The following is a 21,730-nucleotide window of genomic DNA, read 5'->3' as shown; positions in this document are numbered from 1 at the left end:
ATAACACCTGTTCATTTCACCAGAGGCTGAAAAGGTAAGCTATAAATTCCAGAGAGGATTTTTACAACATAAAATATAAGATAGGTTAGTAACCAGAACATACAAACAATCACTACATATGTATATAAAAAAGACAAATAACCCAATGGAAAAATGGTTAAAAGATATGAAGAAGCATTTCACATAGAAACACAAATCCCTAATAAATGCATAAATAGTAGCTCAACTGACTATCTGGGACAAGGGGCAAAGCCCTGGTTTATTGCATTTGGGGGTGTAAATAACCCCACCATGGCTGATTTCAAGCTAACAACCTGATGTCCTTGAACATGCAGTTAAGAAGAAATGTGCACAGTCAGCTCTCATAAACCAGTACCAGCTGGTCCCAGCATATCAGTAGCTCAAAATCATTAGAGAAATTCAAATTAAACCACAATGAGATACACTTATCACACCTAACAGTTTCATAAAAATTAAAAGTAAAAGAAAGCAAGCATCAGCAAGGATTTGGGGTAAACGGTAATTCTCATTCATTACTGTTGGGAGTAAAATTGGTTCAAACACTTTCAAACACAATTAGGCATTGCCTAATTGTAATTAGTAAAGTTGATCATACAATCATCATTCAACCTAGCAATTCCACTCCAAGATATGAACCCAAGAGAACTGTTACACATGTGGAGCAGGATATATGTACAAAACTGTTTTCAGCAACATCGTTCATAATAGAAGAAAACTGAAACAATTGGACTGTCCATCAAATACAGAATGGACAAATATATTGTAGTATATCCACTCAATGGAGTACAAAAAAGCAATGAAAAGATATGAACTAGCTATAAACCTCAAATAGATGAATCACAAAAACAAAATTTTGAGTGAAAAACCAAGTTGGAACAATAAAAGTAGTATATTTCTATTTACATAAAGTTGACAAACAGGCAAAATTAAACAACATATTGTTAAGGGATATATACATAGGTAGTAAAATTATCTAGAAAATGTTTAACACTAAATCCAGGAAAGTGGTTTGTTTACCTATGAGGGCAAGGGAGGGGGATGCAATTGGAAAGGGATATTGTGGGTCTTTGAAGGTACTGGTAAAGTTTTATTTCTTAAGCTGAAGGTGAAAAAAAAAGGGAAATAAGTATATATAGACATAATATAAGGGAAAACGTGTAAGAAAAATAATATTGTTACAAAAATAATCTGCCTTAAAAATGAATATTTGTATCTGAATCCTGTCATATCTTGGTCAGTGTCTCTTCAAGCAATCTCAAACAATTAAAAAAAAAATTTCCTTCTACTTCTCCACTGGTATTGGGTTTGGAAAATGTTAAGATGCTCATGTATAACATCTCCTCTTTGGAAAAAAAGAAGATTATTTTCAGAGACAGGTTAATGGTTTAGTTTAGGATTTTGTTAAGAGGAATGGCATGAGGCACCATTATGCTAAAAAAGAGAAGAACTGAATTAATTATATTACTACACGACTTAGGACAAAAATGTTTCTCAGCTAGGAGCTGGAAGAAAGAATAGCAAATAACTTATGCTTTAAAAAGAAAGAATAAATTCATGTGAACTCCTTGAGTGTTATATTATTTAAAAAGAAAGTATTTTTAAAGACTTGATTATCCCTCCAAAAGTAAATCAAGTTATTATTAAAAAAAAAGTACTTTTAGTATTTTGAAAATTCCCAAAATATTTTCAGAATCATGTTAAAGTTACTCACATAAAATAAGCACATATCTCTGATTTCAGAATGTAAACACTGGGTCAAGAATAATAAATACATGTAATATTCCTAAGTATTTCTGCTGTCTCAAGTAATGTTTTCCCCTTGGCCTTGTGGTATTATCAAAGGGTGACAGGAATGTCAACCTTCTTTTGGAATTGGTTTAAATGGACAGATGTGAGAAATATATTAGTGATTCTTAAGAGCTAACCAAAGAAAATTTCAGATTTTCTTCTGTATTTTGCTTTTCTAAAACTGGTTTCATTTCTACTTGGTATATTTAAAGTATTTAACTCTTTTATGTTTAAATAAATACACATAAATTTTTCAAATTTGTTTCATGTTCTCTTGAAAGATGACTGTATTAGAGAGATATAAACACTTACTATGGTTATAAATGAACTTTATGAAGTTATAAAATATCTATTTCAATTTATTTAATTTTCTACCTTACTTCAGTGAAATAAAAATGTCTGTTACAGTTTTTGAAGACCATTCAATGAATACAGTATGTTTAAAAAAATCACATAATGAAAAAATTCACATTAAAAAAAGTTCCCATTGCCTTCTGAAAAGCATTCAGTATTTCGCTATTGAAATTGGAGTCTGCTAAATTCAAACTCAAGTTTCTTTCTATTAATTATCTTGGGCCTTGGGCAAAAAATTCTTTAACTTTCACACTTCCTTGAGTGCTCTAATCAAAGAGCAAACCCCATCCCTAGACTCTCCTCCTCCCATCCCCACAGGACAAATTAGCAAGTTTAGGAAAAAGGAGGAAACCAATGTAATCAATTAAATGTTAAATAGTTCCAGGACGTAGTGCCTGAGCTGTACAATGTTGACCGATGACCCGAATAAATTTGGGCACATACTTTTCCATCCCAAAGCTATCTGGATAAACGGAGGCTCATAACCTTCACATTACCCCCATCATAACACATCATCCTATCACTGAATTATAGAAGACAAACACTGACCTAGTTTAGAAGTGCAGATGAAAAGAAAATGAAAACAGGATACATGACAACGGCAAGGAAACCATGGTAACTAGAAGAGAGAACTGTTTTGCTTACTTTATTTTGGTCAGAATAATCAGCAAGCTGAGCCTTCAGCTCTGTAATCTCGGCCTCTAACAGACGGATCACTTCTTCATAATCCATTTCCATTCCGTGTGCCTGTCTCTGTGCAGCTTCGGCAAGATGAAGCCGACTTCGCAGGGCTCTTGTTTCTTCGACCACAGCTTTGGCTTCCTAAAGATTTCAAAAAATAATGTCATTGAAAAAAAAACATGTAAAAACAATTCAGTGGTTTAAACAAAATATTTTCCTCCTTCTGGAAGTTCTAATTCTAAAAGTGAATCAATACACATATGTTTCTCACATCTCAATTTGAAAATTAATATTCACATTATTTTATTATACAGAGTAGCTGCCTGACCTTATTTTTCCCTTCTTGATTTCTTAGAAAACTTTCAGTATGGAATCTCCAACTTCACACATCTAGCATAGAATTTTGAAAATAAGACAAGCAAAAGAGAATTGAAAGTGGAAAATAGAAGACTAAGAATTAGCTCAAAAGATAAAAAGAGTAGGCTTCTACAAAAGTCAAGCAGGTGGTAGGCTCATGTTCTAGGAAGGCTCTTGCAGCTTCATCAGATACTGCTGAGAGATTTATAGTGTTGAGGGCTTCTCCATGGTCCAAGCCCCAGGAGCCAAAGCTTATTCCTAGACATCAGTCTAACTGCTACTTCTCCATTTTGATTTAAGCCAAAAGGTAGAATTCAGTAGCAAAATATACAGCTATTTCTATGGGATGCAATGTTCACGATACATTTATTAACCACATGTTACATCTCAGGTAATTCATGCGTCTTCTCCCATTTAACATTTAGAACAACACTGAGGGAAAGGCATTATTAAAAACCATTTTATACATAATCAAACAGAGGCTCAGAGAGGTTACATATCCTATCCAAGGACACATACTAGTGCCAGAATTTAAACCCAGGTTTACCTGACTCCAACATTAATGCTCTTTTCACCATTTTATTCCACCGCTAGATGACAAACAAAAACAAAAACAAAACAAAACTATATAATAGCTACATTCTCTACCTTAGGAAGAGGACGGTGTGGGCAGAACCACTTGCTCTCTCAAAAATGTGTGGTGCTGGGTCAATAACAGTCCCCCAGGACACCAATATAATTTAATATGGCACTTGTTATAATGTAAACCGCTTCTTTTTCTTTACTTGATGCAGAAATCTCTTTTCTCTGCAATGGAACTTTCTGCTACAATTGCCATGGCTAATATTCAACTGTGGCTATTTTAATTTTCTGGGAGCTATTATAGGACACTTGCTTTTGTTTGAGCCTAAGGGAGGGTTAGAAGTATTTTTATTATAGGACATATTTTTAAGGGTCAATTTTTCATTCATACATTCAATAACTATTAAGTATTTATTATGTGTCAGTTTCTGTTTCAGGTACTGAGGACAGAGCACCTAACAAAATAGACAAAAAGTCCTCCTTTTGCCCCCCAGAATTTACAATCTATTGAAAGTTTGGGAAGATAGACAGCAAATTAGGGATAATCAATGAAGATCTCATTGAGAAGACATTTAATTAGAGAACGGCAGGAAGGATGGAGCCATGAAAGTTTCCCAAGGAGGAACTTTCAGGGCAGAGAGAACAATTTGTGCAAAGGTCCTGAGACAGGATTGTGCCTTGCATCTTCAGAGAACAGCAAGGAAGCCAGTGTGGCAGAAGCAGACAGTAGTAGGGGACAGGAAGAAGGGAATATGAGGGCAAAGTGGTCACAGGAGTTTGGGCAGGGACGGTGTTGGCGTGGAGTTGCAGATCTCAAGAGGCTTTGGAGGCCACTGAGAGGACTTTAGTTTTACTCAGGGTGAGAGGGGAAGTGACTGGAGAGTTCTGAGCAGAGAAGTGGTATGATTTGACTTAAATTTTATGTGGGTTACTTTCACTGCTGTGTTGAGAGCAGACAACTCTTCACAGGAGTAGGCAAGGGTGGAATAGGGAGAAGAGGAATGGGATAGGCAAGCTACAGTTACTTTAGCTTGGACAGGGTGACAGTGGTGGAGATGGTGTGAAGTGGTGAGATTCTAAATGTAGTCGGAGGGCTTCCCTGGTGGCACAGTGGTTAAGAATCCTCCTGCCAATGCAGGGGACATGGGTTTGAGCCCTGGTCCGGGAAGATCCCACATGCTGCGGAGTAGCTAAGCCCATGCGCCACAACTACAAGCCTGCGCACTAGAGCCCGCAAGCCACAACTACTGAGCCCATGTGCCACAACTACTGAAGCCTGCGTGCCTAGAGCCCGTGCTCTGCAACAAGAGAATCCACCGCAACGAGAAGCCCACGCACCACAACGAAGAGTAGCCCCCGCTCACCTCAACTAAAGAAAACCCGCACGCAGCAATGAAGACCCAATGCAGCCAAAAACACATAAATAAATAAATAAATTTATAAAAATAAAAAAAATAAATGTAGCTTGAAAATAGAGCTAACAGGAGAGTTCTTCATCATTAACAACTTTTACTTAGCACTTACTGCATCCAGACAATCATGTTATGTGATAAAAAATACAAAGGGGGTAAAAGACACGTTCCCTTTTTTGGCTCAGCTTAGAACAGAAGGTATGACTTAGATAAGTGGAGGAAGAGAGTAGGACATGTTAGACACACGAACATTGTGAACAAAGGAAGAGGGACAAGAAGGAATCTGAATGCGGTGCGTTTGAGAAATGACTAACTTTGAAATAGATCAACTTTGACTGGAGTAGATGCTTCCTCTAGGGGCACAATGGATAAAAAAGATTGGGGAGAGGGAGGGAAAGGGCTGGGCTCTGGTAGAAATGGTGTGATAGGCAAAGGTGCTTGGATCTGGGGAAGGCTTGAAACCTTCTGAGCAGAAATTGATATGAGAACACAGTGGTTTAGAAAGCTAGATCTGGCAGCAGCTGCAGGATGGAGACATGGCCAGCCAACTGCCTATTGTACCCTTGACTCAAATAACTTTGCTTCCTTATTTTTAAAAGTAATTGTCTTGTAATAAAAGGTACTTTTAGAAAGAAATATCTAAGGAAATAAAAGGACATTTACCTAACTACCACATCAGTCAGTTCAGCCCAGGTGATCAAGGATCACCAGTGTCAGAGCAGGATCAACTTCACATTAGACTGTGCATACAGGAGGTAACGTAGTATGTGTTGACAGAGCTCTAGATGTTTTACATGGATCAACTCAGATAATCCACCTAATGCTGTGAGAGGTATGTCTATTATTATCCTCATTTAATAGATAGGAAACTGAAACGTTAAGGAACTTGCTCAGAATCGCAAACTTAATAAGTGGCTGAGCTGGGATTTGAACCCAGGCAGTATAGTTACAAAGTTCGTGTTCTTGGCTACCAACTACAGAAAATGTTAAAAAACAAAATCACTTGTAGATGACAATATCATCAGTGCCCAGCCCTCCATGAGCTTTTAGGATGTGGCCATTACAATAAACTCAAACACATTCGAGGCTGCTACACTGTTTCCCATTTTCCATTCACTCAGGCTAGGAAAAAAAATATTGCTACTGAAGAGAAAGCGAGGGACAGAGAATTCTCCATAGCTGCAATAAAGAATAACTAATTTGGTGATTTGTCTCCTTCACACTCGCTTCATGCAGTTTTTATTCCTCTATAAAAACAGCACTTTTATTTTTGTTCAAAGAATACTAGTTAATTAAAAGAAGAATCTGGATGGAATTTATACAGCCATTACAGTGCACTGATGGCAATACGGTGTGAAAGGCAGTTGGGTGGTAAAAGATGCAGAGGTTTTGATGCTGAATAAATTCATGTTATTTCTTTTGTAAATGTATAACTGTCAGGTTGGTAAATGTGACCCCTTAGCAAAGTTCTAGCCCAATTCCCACCGAACGGCTGTTTAAAAGATTAGTGCATTGAAATGACGGCTCTTAAAGGAAGCAGTAAAGAGAAGATAGCAGCAGTGTGCCGTATTTAGCAATACAGGATCACATAAATCCATTTTTTCTTTTCCTCCTGGGCTGTCTTCTAATAACTGTAAAGCCTCCTATGTCAGTAACAACTGAGCCAGAATTTTCCCAGTACCTTACCATGAGCCTGAAATCCCATCAGGGTAAATGCGGCAGCCAGTTCACTGATTTACTTTGTATTAGGTACAGATTAATTCATTTTAGAAAGTTAGAAAATAAGAGAAACTAAGATGTAATAGTAAGTAGAAAAATCAATATAAGCATTATGCTTTTTAATACTAAGCAGTACAAACAAATGCACTAGAAGGGAATCCTGAATTATGAAGGCAAATCTCTGACTTAACTTTCTTTCAGTGACACTGAGGAAATGCCTTCAACTCACACTGTCTTATTGTAAACTCAGGATTTTCCACCTCACAATTTCACAATGAACCTTCAGGGAAGATCAGACCACATTCTTCTTTGAAAATATAGTTCAAACAAATGAAAATCTTTGTAGGCTACAAGTACTTTGAAGTTAGCTATGTGATTGTGTTGAAACAAAGGGCAGTATAAACTCAAAGGGGAGCATAAGCTCAGACAAAAGACAATATATTATCTGTTTTTCCACATATAGCACTTTTTCCCCCTTAAGGCACTAACATGATATTGAATAAAAAATATGGGCGTTTGATGAGATATACCTCAGAATCTTAGATATGTGATTTTTTTCGTTTTCTGGTTCTGTAATTCTCCAAGACTCTGTTCATTTGTACAATGGTAAATAACAGCACCTACTTTATAAGATCAAAACAACACTCACAATAGGGTTAAAGAAACCACTACAGTTCTTGGTACAGTTTTTTTCCTGTTCATCTTTACTGCTTTTGAAATATATTCATAATCACCAATGTGATTAAAGGGCTAGACTACATCAAATGATTGAAGGCTTTCTTGAGGCACTGAAATAGTTGTTCGGAAATATAACGTGTACATGTCTTTTTTAATGTTAGCAACAATTATGTAAAGCCTTTCCTTCTCTAGTTGTGAGTTTTTAACGGCTCCCTAAAGTAGAAGGAAAAAGCACTAACTGCAGTTGCTCATTTGTAATTAGGTAGCACATCCACATCACTAAACTTAGAAGTTCTGTAATTTTTAAGCTAATCAGTAAATCTTTCAAAATGTCAATGGTTGACAGGAGAAAAAGGAGACTGCAAAGAGATATATGTTTTAGTGTAATGTAACTTACACTACCAAGCCCAAAAGAATACTTCTCTTATCAGCTTCCTACATCCACTCATTGGAAAACCCTTCTCGGTCTTGGTCCCATTACAGCTTGTGAAAAAGATTAAGGGTTACTGCAGGAAGAGGGCTGTTGAAGAAAAGCGTTTAAAAGCAAGTTATATCTAGTTTCCTTAACTTATGTGTCAAATTTATTAAAATATGTTTAATATTCCTCTCAATGGATGATCACAAAGTAATTTGCTAGATGTTCACAAAATGAACCTACAACTCATCCCTTAACCACGATGCACTTGGGGGAGAAAATGAATTCACAGAACTTTATATATGTCTCTGATATGTGCTCTCTCCTTTCCCTTTCTTTATGCCTTCTCCGTGCATACAGCCATCCCACTACTCCACCTCCATACCTAACCAGTTATTAAGCACCTGTGAAGTCTTCATTGATGATGTATTTGTACCATTCCTTAATATCCATTCTTACCATCATGCTATTGTTCATGTCTTTAACACCTCAAACTTAGGTACTATGAAAATCACATAAATAATCACTCTGCCTACTGTGTTCTTCACTATAATGTATTCTGCATACTTATGAAGGATCAATTTTCCTGAAATATTGCTTAGGTAACAACCCTAAGGTAACTAGATAAAATGTTGCTTAGGTAAGTACAGGGTACATGATAAATATATCCTCAACCTCCATACTTCAAGGTTCTCCACTATTTGTTCCAAATCAACCTTTCCAGTTTTAGCACATTTGACTCTCTTACAGGATTACCATATCCAAGTACATTCACTTACCAAATTTCCCAGACTAAACTCTCCCACCTCCAAGATGCTTTTGAGCACATTATTCCTTCCACTAGGTGAATGCACTTTTCCTCTTTTTTCTTCATCCAGTTCTCATCTATCCTTCAAAATCTACTTCAGATTTTACCTCCTCTAATCTTTCCAAATCACTTAAGCTTACAATGATTTCCCCTCCTTTTATTCTTAATAATATCTGTTGTCTTTAATTAATCACATACTACTTAATATCTCCTAGGGCTATGTTGAACTGTCATTAAAATAGTATTTTACTCCCAAACTTTCTAATGTCAAAAGGTCTTGACTGCCCAAATTAGAACACAAGCTGTCTGAGAGTAAAACCCTATCTGATATTAACAGGTGCTCCATTCAACAGAAATATGAGATATAACTGAGCGGACAAACAGTGAAAATGACTATTTTGTTTTTCATATATAATAATTGCCTTAGAGAACTTTATTAGGTAAGAAGTTTTCACAGGAAGGTTTCAATTTTATGGGAATATTTGAGAACTGTATTTCATTTAAATAACTACAGTAAGAACCATAAGCCATGCTATGAAAAATACCACGTAATGAAAAGCAAATCATTTCATTACACTCTCTTTATATATAAACAAAATCCTTTTATAGTATTTAGCAAGTAAATGAGATTACATCTAAACCATGTGGAATGAAGACTACGAAAAAGGACAGATAGCTACCTTTATTTGTGTTTGACAATTTTATTTCTTGCTTTTTCGTTAAATAGATTTAAAAATTTAAAGATTTAAAAATTATGCATGCTAGTTTATATTTCTCTAAAATTTACAATTTTCCACCATAAGTTAATATAATAAATACATGCTCCCAAGGACTATATAATCTTGAAAGTCCTTTCCAATCCCACCTATATCCCTGATTCTGTGATTTGTGTGGTGACACTCCTTTGTAAAGTAAAAATGATAGATATTTGTCAATCCAAGAAACAAAGATTTTCTTTACTTTGTATGAAAAAGCAAAATCCTAACTTTGCAAAGGAAGACTTGGTTAAGCTTTCTGGAGGAAAAGCAGGTCAATCAAATTATAATTAGCTCTAATTAACCCTCCCAAGAGCTGTCAACTTCTTTACCTGCAGCTGCCTCATCCTCCAAAAGGTGCAAAATTGAATTCTGCCTCTGAACATCAAAGAAAATCAAAGAAACAATGTTTAATCTCTGTTTATCAACAGAAATCCCTAATCAAAGACAGACACACCAGTACATCTATCTAATAAATTTTACCATGTGAACTTTGTTCAAAATATAAATTAGTTAAAACTCTGTTTTGACAATACATTTAACCCTGAACACATAGTTTCCGGTGAAGGCTGACGTAAAAGAAAAAATTATTTTCCTACTTCTCCAGTTCTGGTTACAAATGTACCAAAAGAGAACATTTACAGTATTAGAAATTCCTTTCATAATCAGAATTTATATCCTGTTCATTGAAACCTAGTACCACTCAAAGGCTACTTTTTTAGCTATCAAATATTTAGAATTCATCTGAAGTTTGGAGTTTAAAAACAGAAATTTAGTCCTTCCAAATTAACTTTTAGAGAATTCAGTTAGAATCAAAATTTTATCAAATTTTGTTTGTTTTGATGGAACTTGACCAAGAGTTCCAAATTTGAATCTAGATATAATAAGATCTAAATAATAAATAAGATTCTTAAATTGATTTGGAAGAAAAAAAATCAGTGAGAACTGGTAAGCAAATTCTGAAAAACAACAACAATAAGAAGGAAAAAAAGAAAGAAAGAAAACAAATAATGTGAGACATGGCCCAAGAATTTAAGGCATATATAAACTACAAAAGTTGGTGCTAGCCAAAGAAGAGTTAGATAAAACATTCATTCACCCGATATTTATTGACAAAGCAACTGGAAAGATTAGACAGCCCCAAACAGACCCCTAGATTATATGAGAATTTAATTTATGGTAATGGAATACCACATAACAATGAGTGGTTGTGACAACAAACTATTTGGAAAAAAAGTGTAAAGTGTAGACCCTCATCTCATACCACATACCAAACAGAGTAATTTCTTAGGTGGGCTAAACAAAAACAGAGATGGGAGGAAAACCAGGTAAATATGTATCTGAAATTGCTAGGAATGAAATTTTTTAAAGTTAAAAAAAAGGTGGGGGGAGAAATCACAAAGAAAAAGATTTGACAACACAAAAACACCTGTGTTTAAAAACTTAAAAAATCAGAAAGACAATTTGTATATAAGGGAAAATATTTGCAATAGATTTGGTAGAAATAGGGTTAATAACTACAATGTAAAGAGATCTTATAAAATGATGTGGGGAAAGTGGGAAAACAGTTATTGATTAAGAATAGAAGTGAAGAAGAAAAAGCAAGAGTGGGAAGGGGATACAAATGACATAAGGGGCATAATGGTCAGGAGTGGCAGAATGTCATGAGCAATCATATCAGGAAACCAGCTGCCTTGAATATGAAGAATTGTGATGGAAGTCACAATTTTATTTGAAACCCATGGTCATAGACAATCTTTGGTATCTAATGCGGATGACAATGAATCAAAAGTGCATACAATATTTTCAAATAGGGTGATTTATTTATGTAAGGTTAGGTAGGACTAGAGAAGTCTTGTTTTTAGTTCTAAAGTAGTTTGTGAATAAATCATTTAACGCAATGTCATGAGTCACACAGCAAAGTAAGAGTACTGAAAGTGTTTCTCACAGGTTAAACTGCCAAGACAGGAGTTTTATAGTATCAACTGCCTTATCACTACTTCCTCCTTGGGTAAAATTTACTAGTTTGTCAGCCAAGTTAATATATATTGCTCTTACATTAAGAAACATAAAATGTTTGGCATCTGCATAGATGTTTAAAATATACCCTGGGAAGGTGCTCTCTTAGCAACTGACTTATGGAATTTTACAGATTTATATTTGCTTGTTTTTGGTTAAATAAGGAAAATTATAGGGAGTAATGCCTACTTTGGTATGCAATCATGTCTCTGACAACTCACCACCTATAGGGCACCTATTCTGAAGTGCTTTCTAGGAAGTGATGGTTTTCCTCTATTTTTCATTTTTCTTCCTAGATAGAGAGCTCCTTGTAAAGAGTATATCTAGCTTTCACAGTGCATTCACACAAAACGAGCATTAAATAAAAGAAGCTGAAACGTCTCCCTTGCCAAGTTGCCCTTATAAGTTACTGCAGGCATGTGTGAAACAACTGATGAAAGAATGCTGAATGTGGTCCCTGAACAGCCAGAAAATAAGTGGCTCACAATATGGAAACCAGAACCCTAACATCAGTTCTAACTAAGACGACTGATACAGAATATGCTGTAATCAAATTGAACTGAAAGGTTTCTATGAAGAATAAGATCACTTTCCTCCCAAACTTCTCTAACATTGAAAATTCTGTGTGTCTAGTTAATCTAACACAATTAAAACAGTTCTATAGTATCAATAGGGTAATAAAATTTCTCTCAGAATTCTTAAAATGGTAAGAACTTTTCTACATTAAAAAGAAACAACTATTTGGAAATGGGTATCTGAAATAGACATCTTTGTTTGCGGAAGCTAGGTTAGAATGCTACATTCACCTCCAGTGAATCACTAGATAATGGCTGCTGTCTGCAAATAGGAATGCCAGCTGGGCTGTCTTCGTGTTCCTTTTCCAAGCAAGCTGTCTTTAACTTAGGCAGTTACTTGGACAAAGTTTAACATTGGATAATACACGGGTCATTTTTTTGATTCTCGTAAAGGGAATTAAAGTTGAAAAATAAATCCAACCAAGTTTGTTTAACAAGTTTCTCCACTCAGATTGCTATCATTGTAGGAGCTTTATAATCTTTTTTTCTCAAAGAGGGTGCTTTTTTGTTTGTTTTATTTGCTTTTTAAAAATCATTTTAAGATCATTGTAGACTACACATGGTTGTAAGAAATAATACAGAGAGGTTTCCTGTACTCTTCACTCAGTCTCCTCCAATGGTTATATCTTTCATTAGTATAGTAGAATATCACAACCAGGAAATTTCATTGATACGATCCACCAACCTTAATCAGATTTCACCAGTTTTATAAGCACTCAGCAATAAAAAGGAACAACATAAATAGACAAAACAACCTGGATGGGTTCCAGGGGAATGATGTTGAATGAAAAAAGCCAATCCCCAAAAGTGACATATTGTATGATAACATTTATATAACATGCTTGGAAAGACAAAATTATAGATACAGAGAACAGATTAGTGGTTGCCGGATGTTAAGAGATGGGGCATGGAAGGAGGTGGCTGAGACTATAACAGAGTAGTAGGAGGGATCCTTGCAAAGAGGGTTTTTAATAGAAAATACAGGTTGACATTCTGAGGTTACAAGTGACCATCTGAAATGGGAACACAGGAACATTTTACTACAGTTCCCTTTCAGAACAGAAAAAAAAACCTGACAAATACATGTATTTTTCTTTTTTTCCTCTAAAGATGAGATTAGCATCTTGGAATATCTACTAGTTCCATACAGAACTATTGTAAAAAGTTCAGATCACTCAAGAAGAATAAAAGGGGTGTAAGAACTCATATCAATTCTAAAAATTAGAGGCTTTACTGTTTCTTTAATAAATGCACAAAATTAACAAACCTCTTCAAGTGTGAAAATGTGAATATTCTTTAGTAATCACATATTATTGTTCCTTTTAGAGATATATTTAATCTGTTCTTAAAGTTTCCATTGTTGCTTAATCCATAAACCAAGATAGTGCACATGCCAGCTGTTCCAGCTGTATCTAAGTTCATGCTCAACTGTCCACAGAGAATCCTGTGCTGATCTGACCTCACGTTTCAGCCTCGGGACTTCACGCCCTCCTCAGGCGTTCAACGCAAACTTTACACAGGTGAGGCCAACTACAACTGGGCTTATCTGAACTTGGAGAAATTTCCTGTGTTTCTCTAGGGCAGAGACTGGTTTAGACAAGCTAAATATTTTGGCTTTGGACTGTTCACCAATTCATTGCTGCCTTAGGTCATAACACTATGCTGAAAGAAACTTTAAAAACAACTTGTATGAGAGTAGGCTTTAGAAAGCTGTTGATCAAAGGAAGTTGCTAGAAAAATGGCCCATGCTTGTTAAAAGTTGTTAGAACTTGAAGAAAAAATAACAAGCAGTATATATAATTTCATGGGAAACTGTGCTCATGATTTTAAACAGTTAGGTTGGATTATTTTGTAAGGCATGAAAACTCATCAAAAATACTTAGATTTTAGAGAATAGTACCACCAATTCTTTACAAAACAGTGAGTAAAGTATTATGGTAGCCATCCCTGGTTGAAAAAAATACAAATGTACCTGATCCTCCTAATGGAAAAGGATCCCTTCACAGCTTGTTCTTTCATTCTTTTAATTTCTTTCTTCCCTTGCTCTCCCTTCCTTTTCCCCATTCTCCCTGTCTCCCTCTCTTTAGTTCTTCTTTGCTTTCTTTTTGGGTCATTACACTAAATAAAGGTAAATTAATTTCCATAATTTAAAATAGCTATTGTACCTTCAAAAGGAGAGATTATTCTGCTTTTAGGATCAGGTCTCACAATAATTAAATTAAAAGTTTTAAGTGAACAAAGGATATCAAATTGTGCTCTCTTCTCCTTTGGAAGCAACTGGAAACAGCACTGTAAAATAAATTGAAAGTCAATCTAATGGTGTTTTAATAATTAGGTTACCTATGTATTTAAAGGATTTATATGGCATAATTATTAGTATTGTACTGATTTCACATCAAGATCTTCAAAAGGTTCCTAAAAAAGGGGAAAGAAATTTTGCCAAATTTCATATGACTCAAATTACTGTTTTTTTTCTTTTTCTTTTTTTTTAATTACTGGTTTTTAAAAGTTTTTAAGAGAAGAGTTAATCACAATTACTTTGTCATTTTTATTTTTTTTTACATCTTTATTGGAGTATAATGGCTTTACAACGTTATGTTAGTTACTTCTGTACAACAAAGTGAATCTGTATGTATACGTATATCCCCATATCCCCTCTCTCTTGAGCCTCCCTCCTACCCTCCCTATCCCACCTCTCTAGGTCGTCACAAAGCATCGAGCTGATCTCCCTGTGCTATGCAGCAGCTTCCTACTAGCCATACATTTTACATTTGGTAGTGTATATATGTCAATGCTACTCTCTCATTTCGTCCCAGCTTCCCCCCTACCCCCGTGTCCTCAAGTCCGTTCTCTATGGCTGTGTCTTTATTCCTGCCCTGCCACTAGGTTCACCAGTACCGTTTTTTTAGATTCCATATATATGCGCTAGCGTACGGCATTTGTTTTTCTCTTTCTGGCTTCACTCTGTATGACAGACTCTAGGTCCATCCACCTCATTACATGTATTTGTAATTTTTAGACTTGCTAATTATGAAAAAAGAAATTAATCCTTGGAAAAATGGAGAAGTAGTATTTTCACTAAAGCATAGAAACTCTTTCATGAACAATAAGTCTGAAATCCCCTTAAACCGAATAATAACATTCTACACGAATAAGAGAAGATGAATGGTATGCAAGGTCAATATACTAAAAAAAAAAAACGGACAGTTTTGGGTTGATTTTGGGTGGTATATTTTTATTGCAAGTGTGTGTTTCTGAAATGAGTAGTTGTGCCAGTATGTATGCACGTGTTTGTATACACATATATATTTCAAAAATTATTTTTGCTAAAACTGGAAAATATGCATTAATCTATACTATGAATTAAAACGTCTTTACTCTCAATCTCATTTCTCTTGCTTTGTTAATTGCATTATTATAGACTCTCAATCACCAAATTACAAAGCCTCGACCGCTTTTTCTGATTATTACTGCACATGCTATCCCTGTTAAGTCTGGTTGACTTTACCCTCATGGTATCTTTCACACTGACCGCCCTGGTATACTTGGTATAATTCCATTGCCACTACCCAGTTAAATCCTCCATTGCCTGTTATCTGGACTTTTCAAATTTTAAGGTGCATTCATATCACCCAAGGACTTGTTAAATGCAGATTCTATTTCAGTAGGTCTTGGGGTAAGACCTGAGACCCTGCATTTCTAAGTTCCAGGTGTTGCTGACACTGCTGGTCCTTTGAGTAGCAAGGATGCAGAGTTCTAGACCTGCCCTGTCTAATATGGTAGCCACTAGCTACATGTGGCTATTGAGCACTTGAAATATAGCTAAGTAGGCTGAAGAACTGAACTTTTAATTTAATTTTCTTCAGTTTGCATTTAAATTTAAAAACTTAAAATATTTTTCCATTGCACAGAAGTTTTTTGTTTTGGTAGAATTGTATTTCACTTTTATCACTGTATCATTTAAGATATTAGTGTTGAACTGTAGTGTTTGTGCCAGGCATGTGAGTCATTTGAGTTGTATACATAAACACATAACTGATCTGGTCACTGTTAATGAATTAATTAATTTCAAAAAAATTTTTACACAACTGTATGCTTATCTGAATATTTTATACAGACAGCATGAGTTACAGTAATACTTGTGTAAATCATGATTGGTAATTAAATTGAAATACTTATTTTTATTAGAATATAGTTAAATTATTTTTGTATTTAAAAAAGTAGGTATGGAGAAAATTTTTAATTTAAAATGAAGACATATTATTGATGCAGAATAAAGTAAAGATGAATTAGCTAGTAATATAACCAGGATAGAAGACAGACTAGAAGAAAATCTGTTGCAAGTTTTATGATGAATGCAACTGCAATTTACAAAGCTGTTTGTTGTGTAAAATTTTTTTAAACATATGAAAAGTGAGAAATTGAGAGATTTTTGCAAATGTGTAATGAGTTTGTTAAGAAGTTTTCTCTTAACAGTCAAATAAGAACTAATGAAATTAGTCACTTGATATCAGAAGTAAATGTTCAACATTTGCTAACTTTGGCCAGCTATAAAATGGCTTGGATTTTTTTGTATGAAAGAGTAAACCATTTTTAGATCAATATGGTAATTTCAGTTTTGATAGATGATTAGAAGATATATTTAATAAAAAATGAAAGAATTTCAATTAAGTCACAAAACAAATATCCATAGAATGCAAGACATTTCCAACAATATCAATGACCAATTGATTCAAAATTTGAAAAACTACAAGTACCTTTCTTCAGCTTTAGATGAGCAATGGGATATAGGAGATACTATCAAATTCATACTTCAGGCATGTATTGTCTTAAAGGACTTCCAAATTTATGACAAAAAGTTGTCAATCCACAGCCTAAAAAAATCAGACTTATGGTGTAGATATTTTAACTTTTACATGTGTCAAACAAGCATTTCAGCTGGATAATGAAGAAAATTTTTTTTTATCATAATAGGTGCTCCAGCTAATTCTGATTTGCTGACATTTTCGAACAAGAGACTGTTTTCTTTATTGTTTCATGCCATTGTAGGATATATTTTGAAAATTTCTGTGCTCAGTTTCCTGAAGCTGACTGTATGAAAAACATCATGGATACAGTTGTTAACCTTGTTTAATATATATGTGCAAGTTCTATGAATCTTCACTAGTTTAGAAGACAATGAATTTAAAGATCCTGTGTTCTTTGCCAGGGCTCCTTGGCTGAGCTGTGGAAGAGCTTAATAAAGATTTACTGTATTTTTAACTCCAGTTGAAGATTTTCTTGAAACAAAAGGAATGGCTGCCTAATATTCAATAATCAAAGACAAAAAATGGCAGTGTGATTTACATTTTATTATCAATATCACACTGTACACGAATGAGCTAAATTTGACGCTCTAAGGAAAGAGAAAGCTTATTTGTGAAGCTAGACAAGTATAAGAATTTATACTGATATTGAACATTTTCATAATATAAATCAATAATGATTTACATATTTTCTACCATAAATCAATATGTAGATTTTAATTATTGATAATGTTATGTAAATTAGCTCCAAAAACCTTAAAATTTTTGAAGTATGCTTAGTTGATATTGATACATTTACAGTTGCTTTCAATATATGCAGTACTCCTTTGAATTTATGATATACTTAACTTGAAAAGACATGGCTTTGAAATGATGTGGCTTTAAAGACTAAGTCTTCTAAAAACATGAAAAAGTTTTGCCAATATGGACATAAATATTATAAGAAAAATATTTTTGGTATTCATTTTAGTTACTGGGAACGTTTTAACTTTATTTGGAACATTTGGGTATATGAATATAAAAGTATAAATCTTGTTAAATCTAATCACAGCAGTGTTTCCAATGAAAATTTAGTGTACAAATTAAGATGCACTGTAAGTGTAAAATAACACTGGACTTCAAAAATACAGTATGAAAAAAGAATGTAAGAATATCTCATTAATTAATTTTTAATATTATTTCATGTTAAAATGATCATATTTTAGATATATTAGATGAAAAATATATATTTAAAAGAATTTTACCTGTTTCTTTTTACTCTTTTCAAAATGTGGCTACTAGAAAACCAAAAGGCATAGTTGGCTTCCAATGTACTTCTATTGGACAGTGCAGGTCTAGACTATTATAAAAGCCTCTTAGCTGATATTCAGTTACTTCCAAACCTGCTGCTAGATTAACTTTCTTAAAGTCTAGATAGTCTTCATTCATCCCTTCATCTATTCACTAAATATTTATTGAGTACCGACTCTATGTCAGTGATTGTTCTAAGATAAATCAGAGAAGAAATGAAAGATAGCTGCCCTCCTCATGAAGCTTACCCTCTAGTTGGTGGATATAGATGAAGGACAAAAACATAACAAGTATAAAATATATAAGAAAGCAATCAGGAATACCAAAAAACTTATCCACAGATAGTGAGAGCTGGAGCATTAGTGGGGTGATGGTGCAGGGACGTCAGAGGGGCTGGAGAACTAGTAGGGGAGTGGGAGGAAGAGTGGCAAGAAATGAGGTCATTGAGGTTAGAGGGGTGTAGGGATGGGGGATAGGACTGGCTTTTATTCTGAGTGAGATGGAAAGTTCTGGAGAGTTCTAACAAGTATTAAAAGGCTATTTCTGGCTGCTGTGTTCAGATCAGACTGTATGGGAGTGGGGCAAGGGTAAAAGCTGGGTGATCTGGTAGGAAGCTATAATTACAACACAGGCAGAAGATGATGATGGCTTAGACCAGTGATGGAAGTGATAAAAAGTGGCAGAATTCTCCAATTTTTAAAAAGTAGGGCCAACAAGTTAGATGTAGAGTGTGAAGGAAAGACAGGGGTCAGATTATAGGTGGAACAAGTTGATCTTTCTTCTCCTTTTGTCAAGTATCTTCACTGGCAATCCATTGTCTAAAATCTTCGATTGGTATTCAAGTGCCTATATGCTTTGGCCCCAACACAACACCTCCCCACAGCCCCCAAATGTTATTTCCTAATGCTTTCATCTGTCCATGTTTCCCTTATGTTCCTAGGCCTTTAATAATGATAAAAGAATACAAATCAAAACTATTATTTTTTAGGAACTTACTATATTACTGATAGTTTTAGGCTCTTAAACACTAAAGAACTAGGAACAAATTATAAGACAGACATTATCATCACATTTTTAGATACAAACATATTAACAAGTAATAGTAAAATTAGCATACAAAAGAGGGCCAATTTTGACTCTCAAGATAAGACTTTCCCTTTCATACCACGATTTTCATGCTGCACCCTCTAACTGGAATGCTATCCCCTTTCCATGTCTGGTCCACCTTCTCTTTAATAAAAGTCTCCTTATTCCGTCAGCCAGAATTAGGTTTTCTTCCTCTAAATCAAATTGTTAAAACAAATCATTTCCACCTCTTTCTCCACACCTAATATTTCTTCTTCTATTATTAATAATAATGACCATAATAGTTAACATTTGTTGAGTGCTTACTTCGTGCTATATACATTTATACTATCATATTACCTTACTTTACTAAGTATGCTTGATATTCTAAAGCTTTTAAGTTCCAAGCATTTAGCAGAAAAGAAAATTTTAAGTAAATGTAGAAAAAACCCTACCCCTTAATTTATTCTACATGTAAAAATTAACAAAGAAGATTTATAAATGTCCACTTTGAGCATTCAAAGAAACACTAAAATGTAAATTGGCCTGGCCATATAAACTGATGCAAGTATTGAAGATACAGAACTAAAAAGGCATATCAATCAAAGTACAAAAAAACTTAATAAAATGGGGGTCTAAAAACTGGACAAAAAATAGAGGACTTTTAAACACTTTTAATTTGGAAATAATTTCAAATTTATATAAGAGATACAAGAATAGGAATAGTAGAAAGAACATCTTTATATCCTTGGCCCAAATTTACCTAACTCACAGATTCATCCTTTTGCCAACATGTCCATGAGTGAGAAATAAAGTATTCTTGCAAACCACTGATATTTCAAGGTTGTTGTTACCGAGATTTTGCATGTTCTCAATCTCTCACTTATATACATATGTACACACATATGTATACATATACATATTTATATACACATATGTATATAAATATATATACACATACACACACACAATTTTTTTCTAACCATTTGAGGGTGAGTTACATTACACTCATCATGGTTATTTACCCCTACAAACGTCAGTATTTCCTAAGTATAAGGCTATCTCTTATACAACCATAGTACAGCTATCAAATTTAAGAAATTTAACATTGAACCAATACTTTTATCTAATCTACCATCTGTATTCCAATTTTGTTAATTGACCCAATAATATCCTTTATAGCATTTTCCCCATTCCAGTGTAGGATCAGCTTTTTATTTAGTTTTCACGTCTCTTTACCCCCTTTTAATCTGGGACCTTCCCTCCCTTTCTTCTTCCTCCCTCCCTCATCCTTTCTCTCTTTCTTCCTTCCTGTCTCTCTTTCTCTCTCCCCTGTCCCTCCCCTCCTCCCTTCCTTCCTTCCTCCCTCCCTCCCTCCTTCCCTTCCTTTTCATTCTCTTGTTTCTTTATGTCATTGACAGTTCTGAAGAATATAACCCCCACCCCCACCCCCAACACACACACACCTTTAAAAAAAATAAAGCTGTCCCTCATTTGGGGTTTGTCTGATGCTTCCTCATGGCCAGATTCAGGTTTATACATTCTTAGCCATAATACTACATAACTGATGTTGTGTCCTTTTCAAGGTATCACATTTGAAGTCACACATGCCCATCTGTTCTTCACTGGTGACATCCATTTTTAGCACCAGTCTAGGAGTTGTCTGATTTCACTACTGTATAATTACTATTTTCCCCTTGCAATTAATAAGCAGTTTATAAAAAGCCACTTTAAAACCATGTAAATATGTAAATGTTCTGCTCTTCATAAAAAAAATTCCCCCTAGATTTAGCATTTTATGATTAGAGTCTGATCCAGCCATTACTGAAACAGATGCAAAATGCTGACTTCCCAAATCTGGCAGCTTCTCTGATAACTGTAGTTATCAGTCGGCACTCAACAGTCTATAATGAGCAAGAGCCCTCAGTTCTCCCCATTAATGAATTCATCTCTTTACTATGGTATGGACTCATGAATCACAATTTTTTCAATGGTTCATTACTGTATTTAATTATTTTGGTGCTCAAGTACTTCCAGATTGGCCAGTGGAAGTCCCTTCAAGCTGGTTCCTTGTGACATGATACCATCATTTTGGGCATTTCCTTATTTTCTAGCATAAGATGTTTCAGGCTCATTTTGTACTTACTCACCCCCGGCCCTGAAATCAGTCATTTCTCCAAGAAGCCTGGATTCCTATTAGTGGGAAATGGGCACTTAGATATGCTATATGCTCATTGCTATTGGGGTGTCTGCTTCTTGGCTCTTTCAGCTGTCAGAGCTAGGATTTTATATATATATATATATATACACACACATACACACACACACAAACACAAACATACATACACACACACGTGTGTGTATAAATACATATATATGGGCACATATTATTCATATTCACATACA

At 34.7% G+C, this 21,730-nt stretch overlaps 1 protein-coding gene across 3 annotated transcripts in view; it reads right to left on the bottom strand.

The window, feature by feature from the left end:
* The window catches only part of STXBP4 (syntaxin binding protein 4), a 192,708-nt gene that overhangs the window by 78,645 nt on the left and 92,333 nt on the right, over nt 1-21,730 (bottom strand). For all 3 annotated transcript variants that reach the window (XM_059908303.1, XM_059908301.1, XM_059908302.1), the window contains one exon: nt 2,809-2,985. In XM_059908303.1, coding sequence (XP_059764286.1) covers nt 2,809-2,985 — 177 coding nt within the window. The remainder of the gene's footprint in view (nt 1-2,808; nt 2,986-21,730) is intronic.

This window comes from Balaenoptera ricei, chromosome 20, assembly GCF_028023285.1.
Source record: "Balaenoptera ricei isolate mBalRic1 chromosome 20, mBalRic1.hap2, whole genome shotgun sequence".
NCBI lineage: Eukaryota > Metazoa > Chordata > Mammalia > Artiodactyla > Balaenopteridae > Balaenoptera > Balaenoptera ricei.
This window is presented reverse-complemented; position numbering and strand designations above follow the sequence as displayed.